The following is a 7,807-nucleotide window of genomic DNA, read 5'->3' on the forward strand; positions in this document are numbered from 1 at the left end:
GTATCATGCCTCCATTTTCTCTGGTTCCCACCTAAGCCCCAGCTCGAGCCCTTCCACCTGGCTGTGCTGCACCCGAACCTGCATGGCAAGCGCCTCCAGGCAGCCCTCCACGGCCTCCCTGCCCCCCCGCTCTGACCCATCCATGGCTGCTGACGGACCAGAAACAGCAAAAAGGCATGAAGGAGTGATGGAAAGGGAGGGAGGAACGGGGTGAGACGGGAGGACGTGCGGTGCGGGAAGAAAACACACGGAGGATAGGGGCCGGGCGAGTGAGGGGCGCGCTGGAAACCTCTGGCTTCTCGAAAGCAAAATGATCGCGGATTATAGCCATATTAGCTGCCTGACCCTTTTATGCTTTGAGCTTACCACTGCCTTCCCCTCCCTTGACGCCCGCTGAAGGCATCTGGGGGACTCCCCACGCGTGCGATCGGAGCGCGGCGATGCGGGCGAGTAAAGTGGAAGAGGTGGCAGCCAGTTCCCGCAAAGAGGATTCGTACCTGAGATTGCGGCAGCTCACATGAGTACGACATCCTGCGGTGACATTTGCACCCTTTTGTTCTCCTCTCCCTTGCCTTTCTCCCTCCCCCTCTCCCCCTTCGCTGAAGGCGTTAGGGAGATATCAACCTACCCGATCATCCTCTTTTCGAAGCCTTTTAAGAGGTCGTCGCACTGAGGCCTCAATATAGCACCAACCGAGATCTGTAGGCGGAAAAGCGGCGCATGTAAATCGGAAAAATGAGAGGCGTAAGCAATCCTCAACATTCAAACCGCATCTCATCTACCACCTCTCCTCCTCCCCACTACTCACCCGACAAGCCAAAGTTTCTATATCCGCAAGGATTAAGGCCTCGCTGTGCTTCTCATCCTGCTCCTCACCATCGTCGCTGCCCATCTGTAGGGGCATTGTGTTGGAAAGACCGGGGAAGGAATAAATTGTGGGCGATAAATATATTCAAGGAGGGGATCGATGTGGTGGCTCTGTGGGCCGCGACACCTCGTATGCTCTCCTATTTGAGCCTCAGGGTCATCTAGACAAGCACACTGCCGAGACGGGTGACGTCCCAAACGCTATGGATGAAAAAAGAACACAAGTGCCTCCCGAGTCGCCGCCAACGGGCGAGTGCTAGTCCTGTGTTTGTGTCGCGTCCGGTGAGCTGAGAGAAGTGGAAAATGGGGGAAATCAAGAGCATCCGCGCAGCCCAGATCAATTAACGGTGAGTAATAATACTAGTTCTCATGACAATATGAATTCGGGCTCTAAATTGTGGACACTGCAGCGATTTGTACACGAAAGCAGCGGTTTCTACTTTTTCCGAGCCTATTGGTATTTTTTTTTCGATTTTTTTAAATGTTTTGTCTCGCGCATATAATTGGCGATATCATTTCTTTGTCTGCTGCAACCTATGACTTGAACGCTATGCTAGATCTTGGCTCTAATTTCTGTGATATTTTCACAATGAACGCATACGGAAAGTCGATCACAAAAAAGGAAAAGGGATCTGAGAAGGATCAAAGAATAAACGTGGAAGAGGAACCTTTTCGACTGGAAGCTGTGGCACGTATCAAGGCCAGAGCAGAGCATTTAGGAACTCATCTCGGATATTATTATCCTTCTAGGTCCCAATTGCGCGGGCAGGCTCGAAGATTGGACGTATCACACCATGTGGAGGGGACAGCGAGTGATCGGAGCTGCGATGCTTGAGCGCACAGTAATTGCGCATGCTGCCGCTTCAAGTATCCCACCGTGAGCCCGCGGTAAAAGCTTGGAAATAGAACAGTCGATCTCGGTCACGTTCAGAATTAATTCCTTTCTGAGCAACTAGGAAAAGAACATTCCTGAATTTCTTGATTTACTTTGAATATGCACAGATTCACTTTGTTATCAATCGACTACCTGAGGACCAAGTTCTCCAACTCCCTCATATTCTGATACGTGGCGGTCAGCATCAACACGATACCAAGCGTACTCATGGTAATCATTAGCGCCTTCTCTGCCTTTGGCATCCAAACGGCAAAGGTGGCAGCATAAATCAAGGGTGGGAGCACAAAGCCTTGCAGAGTGTCCGTGATTGCCCCTACAAAGGCAGTGATAAGGCCAAACTGATGGACAGAGGAAGCGACCATGAAGGTGAAGATGACGAGGACTGAACGCCATATATTTCGCTGCCATTTGCTTGAAATTATACTGTTCAGATAGCCACGCGTTGTGGGTCTTTTAAAGGGGTGCTTCTGTTCACAATACAAACGTCTGCAGAATGATGCCACCCTCCAGAGACGACCCGACTCTCCACTTCCTGTCAACGTGCGTACCTGTCGCCTCGGACCATCGCCTCTTCCACGTACTCCCGAGGCGGGGCCAGCATGATGACGTAGGTCAACGTCAGATTGATAGAAAACGCGGCGAAGATGATAGTTTTGAGGGGTCCGGGGCTGATGTTTTTGAGGACTTAAAGGGGGAAGAAAATTCAAGGGAGACGTCAACAAAAAGGTCTCGACTCCCTTCTCGAACTGGCAGAGAAGCCATGCCAACGTCTCGCATCGCTTGGGCTTCGATGTCCTTCTTGCGTCCAGTTGCCCGCTCTTCTTAGAAACACACATGGACGTGTCTGTCCTTCATCCTTTCTCCTGAAAGATTCAGCACCATGGCCACTCCAATACGCACCGTTATCGCACACGGGTCGCTCACATCCGGGTACCACTTGCCCTGCCTGGTCCCTCACCAAGGGGGACAGTCCCCCATAGAAGATGTAGCCAGCCGCTCTGAGGAAAAGGACGAGGATGTTCAAATCATTGGATATGAAAAGGAATAGCGTTAAGCGTCTCAACGGCTACCTTGGATGCGAGCAGAGTTGAGAAAAGGGAAACAGATGCAGGAGGCTTCCCCTCCTTCCTCTCACTACCCCTCCCATGATGATAAACGCCTTTAAACCTTAACTCCCTTACCCGATAGCCACGTCCAGGGCAGCTGTGAGGCTCATGGAGAGTCCTAGGGCTCGCTTGAAGTCTTCGGGACGTTTCGCCTCGGATTCGATTGGTAGAGCGCCTGAAAGCGCGGAAGGGAGGAAGGGGAGGGATGGAAGAGTTTGGGTTTCGGGGAGAGGGAGCAAGTCGACGAACACAGCCATGAGGTCGTGTGCGTGCTCGAACTCCCTTGGTCGCGGCGCTCTCCCACCCTTGAATTAGACTCCAGCATCTTGGCCGTTGGCCTGAGTCCCATCCTACGTCAGGCCCTCCCTGCCATGTCCTTTCGTTCGTGTTTGCTATACCCTGCATACTTACAGTAGTGGACAACGAAAAGAAAGGCGGTGGGCCCAAAAAAGAGGAGGAGGGTTTGGGGTCGTACAAGGTGGATACCGCGGGTGGAGAGGGAAAACGAGGGCGAGGAGGGAGCGGGAGACAGGGCCGTAGGGGTGGGAGGCTTAGGAGCGGAGGACAAGGAGGACGAGACGGGGGGAAAAGTGGAGGAGGAGGGAGCTACGAGGCGAGAAAAACCGTCGAGGAAGATGGCAATAATGCCTGGTATGGGGGACGGGGCTTGGTCAGGGGCGACGGGAAGGGAAGAGAGAGACACGGCACTTTTTCACATCCCCACCACCTGCCCTCCTCCCTGCATCCCATCAAAACATCCTGCTCCTGATCGGCCTCTATCCGACACTTTTGTAGCTCTCTCCTTCCCCCACTGCTCCCGAACCACAGTCCCGTGCTCCCCAGGCTCAGCGAGCGTCCTCTTGTCCGCCCCTCTCGGCTTACCCAGAACGAGCGAGGCATTTCCCAGCACATTCAAAAAGGAGAGGCGCCGGAAGCCGCGGACCCAGGAGAGGAGGACGAAGGGCGGCAGAAGGGCCAAGAGGATTCCCCTCTGAATAGGGGAGAGAGAGCAGGCCAGAGGTCAAGCAAAGCCAAGGCGAGGATGCTGGGAAATTTTTCGACCTCCCTTCTGCCGTGTCCTCCAGATTCTTCTGCATAGATGCCCGTTGCTCTCACGTCGCCCGCCCTCCCACGACACGAAGCATCATTTTGCCATAAGACCATCTACTATTCTAGACTCAACATGACATAGCTGCATATACGCGTCTCCAAGGCAGCCTCCCCTTCGTCCCTCGTCCCTTCCATACCCCCCATCTGTCCACGGCGGCAGCAGCCAAAGCCTCGCCCTTCTTGCTTCCTTTCCTCCCTCTGTCCGTCTTTTCCCCCTACCTCCCATCGTCCCACCCGTCCAGAACCCACCTCGCTCCATGCCGGAAAGAGCTGAAGCAGCATCCCGGCAACGAAAGTGATGTAGGCGGCACAGGCGCCCAGACAAGAAACACAGGTGGCCGTCTTGACGAGGAGGGAGGCCGGGGCCCCGAGGGCGAGGGCTGCCACCTGGGGGGGGTTCCGTGTTGGAGTCATGGAGTCACGCAGCGGCGAGGTTTTTTGTACGTTGTGGAGCACGAGGCATGACCCGGGTCTACCTCTGAGATCATCTGCTGTCCCAACACTTTCACGCCTTCTCTCGTGTCAAGCACGGCTCCTTTCAGACACTAGTCCCAACACTTTCACGCCTTCTCTCGTGTCAAGCACGGCTCCTTTCAGACACTAGTCGTCAACCGGCGCCCTCCCCTTCCAAGCCCCGCCTGACAGCGTCTGCCGACCCTCGGCTACTAATTCTCTTGCCCTTCTCCCACTCCGCATGCCTCTTTTCCCGCTCTCCTGCCCCTGTGTCTCCATCCTCTCCCATTCCTACCTCCGCATAGCTCAGCTGCAGGTCCGCAGGCCCCGCTCCTGCCTGGTCCTGCACGGACGATAGGACTGTTACAGCCGCCGACGCCGCTTCCGAGAGCCTGTAAATTACAATATATCTGGTATCATGCCTCCATTTTCTCTGGTTCCCACCTAAGCCCCAGAGCCCCCTTCCCCCGCCGCACATCTTGGCTTTCGGTTTTCCTTTCGTCGTGTTGCTCGAAGCCCTCTCCCCCTTCCCAAGCGCATGCAATGACCCCTCTGCGGCGATCGATCCATCACAACCCGGTGCACATTCCTCGCGCAAACAGGTCCCGCACTCACCCGTTTCCTCCTTTCTCGCCCGCCACGGCCTCCACTCCCGCATCTTTCCTCTTATCCTCCCTACCCATCCTTTCTCTTGCCTCCAGCGCGGGCGGACCCCCCGACAAGAAGCGCTTGGCCCTGCGTGAGAGGGACCAAAAGGCAAGGGAGGTGAGAGCCCTGGCATTCAAACAAATTTATCAGCGCGCCTACATCCCATCTGCTTCTGGCCGAGCGACCGAGACGCGACCGGGAAAACGCCTCAGGACAGCTCCAACTACGTAGTAGCATACAGTCTGAGCCTCAGGCTCGTCACAAACAACACAGGAATGCGCCAACGGCTCTGACGTGACCCCTCCCACGCCCATCATTTCACGCCCTTCCCTCCTGCGTCCCCCGCACACAGATGTGAGGCCCCGACGCCCTCCCTCCTCCCACGCGGGCCACAGTCGAGCAGCGAGGAGGCGAGCTGTCGCAAGCCTCCCGCCCAGGCAAACGTCCTCCCTGCCTAGCCCCCCTCCATCCAGCTTTCCTTGCACGGACCGAATCAGAAGGAGCAAGGTGGTGTACGAGAAGAAAGCCACCGCGAGCACCCCGAGCACTCCGGCCGCCAGCCCGGCCTCCTGGAAGGCCCTGTCAAAGGGAACGGGGAAGTTGCCGCCAAGGTGGGTCGGGGGACAGGGAGGGCAAAGACGTCAAGACGCTGGGGTGGAGGCGATGGGGCGCGCCGAAGGAGGGCGAAAGGGAGAAAGAAAAGACAATGGCTGGCAAGGAGGAGAAAGGAAGGATACGTGACCAAGACGGACAAGGAGTAGAGAGGAATGTGACAGCACTTGAAAGTCCAGATATCTCCTTAGACACCCCCCACGACTACCAAGGGATCGCGAACGAGGCCGGCCCGTTCAAGGCTGTCAAAAGATTGATATCCAGCGCCCGCCGCCTGTTGTGGGTTACACGATGAATGCGTGTAAGATAGGGAGGACGTTCAAGTCTTGAAAGTGCATGAGAGCTCCGCAAAGGAGACGGCAAGACAAACTTGTTCGGAACCCGTATTCTGCATCCCTCGCTGTTTCCCTCCCTTTTCCTCTAGACCGTGACCACGTTCCCGGGGCGCCTCTCAGCACTGAGCCCCACACACCCTTGCAATTTCCTCGGTCGCTTCCGCAGTCTCGTTGACTCCTTGTCAGCCGCCGCTGGAGAGCAGGAGGGCGTGGCGGGGCCTCCTAGGCTCGCATACTAAGACGAGGGTAAGGGAAAATATAAAGAGAAGAATAGTGTGTCTGAGAGGACGTGGTGATGGGATGTTTTCGAGTTTGGGTACACGAGAGATCATATCAGGCGCCAAGCGCCTTCTGTTTGCTCTCTTCCTGCTCGCCTTCCCTATCTTATCGGTCGTGATTGTCCCTTCATGCACGTACTCGTCGCTTTTACATTAAATAATGGACGTGCAAGACATCTCCGAAAATGATGACGTAACGCCTCGATCTCTTAGACCACGAAGTTTCCAACAGCCCTACGAGCCGTCCTACCTGACTTTCAGACGAGAGTGAACGCACCACCAATGCAGTTGGCAAAAGAAAAGACCGCTCACTCGGACTATCGGTGTCTCCATTCTTCAATTGTTCTTCTTCGTGTCTCGAAGTCTCCTCCATTGCTGCCCCCCGTGTTTTGGACGGCACGAATATGAAAACAAGCTCGAATCAGAGCGAGAAGAAGAGCCGCAAGTGAGTAGTGAGCCAACAAATCGAGCGGTATTTTTCCCTTCTGCTAGTTTTTTGCCTGTAAGAAAGTACATCGAGTCAGGTACGAAACATTTAAATCGTCATATTTGCATCTTGAAAAGTCGGGACTGCTTGGAACAAGGCATGAGCGAGCATTAAATGATGGCGTCACACTCAAGCATGTGCATCAACGACAACTTATTGTGCCGTCTCATCCATTCTTGAACTGCTTTTTCCAAACGACAGGTGTATTGAGGAGCGTGAATCCACTGTAGATTCTAGCGGAATGGAGTTCAAAGTTAAAGGACCAAAAAGCTTTAGAGTTTTTCCACTGTGGTCAACAGCTTTCCTAGTGGCACTCCTCCTACCCATGCCCTTCCACCTACAGGTTCGTTTTGAAGCACAGTATCGAGTTATACGAGGGCTAGCATGACGTGTGCTCATTTATATAATCCCTGTTGCTTACTGGCCCTCCAGGCTTTCACGTCCTCGCACCTTCTAGCGTCTTCATCCTCACATGCTGCGAGTTCCTCCCCCTCCCGCTGCCTCCGCCTGCCCATGTCAACGGGGATGGAGCCTCCTAAGGTGCTTTGCTACGGTGAGGCCCTTGTTGACCGTCTGGGACCCTTGGGTGGTGACCCGGCGACTGATCTGCCCGTGGTACGTTTTCGACAAAGACCTCCCTTGCCTTTCGTCCAGCCAAATTTTGGCTCGACGTATCAGCCCTGATACGAGCAATCCTATACTCCATCGTACCTTCATATCTCCGCGCACTCATCATCCTGTTATACTGAGGTCAGGATGATCGTCTCGGTGGCGCTCCCGCGAACGTAGCGTGTGGATTGGCCAGGCTGGGCACTTCGGTGGCTTTCCTGGGGCGTCTAGGCGAGGATGAGATTGGAAGGCAGTTCTTAGAAGTTTTTAAGGTGAACAACGATAACGGAAGGGAAGGAAGGGAGAACGGAAGGATTGATTGGGATTGTTTACGCCTTGGACTTGGAAGACAACCCCAACTCAAGGAAAAAAGCGTGACGCCTCCCTCCCTCCCTCCCTCCCTCCCT

General features: G+C 54.8%; 2 protein-coding genes across 2 annotated transcripts; both read right to left on the bottom strand.

Annotated features, from left to right (window-relative positions):
* Positions 1-349: 349 nt before the first annotated feature.
* NGA_0115202 (uncharacterized protein) lies at positions 350-904 on the bottom strand (the record flags this gene model as incomplete). Its single annotated transcript, XM_005852581.1, has 3 exons — positions 350-497; positions 629-699; positions 809-904. The coding sequence occupies 3 exons, from the start codon at positions 902-904 to the stop codon at positions 350-352; spliced, it is 315 nt and encodes a 104-aa protein (XP_005852643.1).
* An 899-nt stretch (positions 905-1,803) lies between these two features.
* On the bottom strand, positions 1,804-6,637 carry NGA_0693400 (amino acid transport protein; the record flags this gene model as incomplete). Its single annotated transcript, XM_005852582.1, has 12 exons — positions 1,804-2,185; positions 2,311-2,446; positions 2,663-2,760; positions 2,944-3,163; positions 3,280-3,516; positions 3,751-3,859; positions 4,228-4,365; positions 4,727-4,823; positions 5,047-5,166; positions 5,569-5,658; positions 6,164-6,261; positions 6,617-6,637. The coding sequence occupies 12 exons, from the start codon at positions 6,635-6,637 to the stop codon at positions 1,891-1,893; spliced, it is 1,659 nt and encodes a 552-aa protein (XP_005852644.1). The 3' UTR covers positions 1,804-1,890.
* Between the last annotated feature and the right edge of the window lie 1,170 nt (positions 6,638-7,807).

Source organism: Nannochloropsis gaditana, assembly GCF_000240725.1.
Source record: "Nannochloropsis gaditana CCMP526 unplaced genomic scaffold scaffold1073, whole genome shotgun sequence".
NCBI classification, from domain to species: Eukaryota; class Eustigmatophyceae; order Eustigmatales; family Monodopsidaceae; genus Microchloropsis; species Microchloropsis gaditana.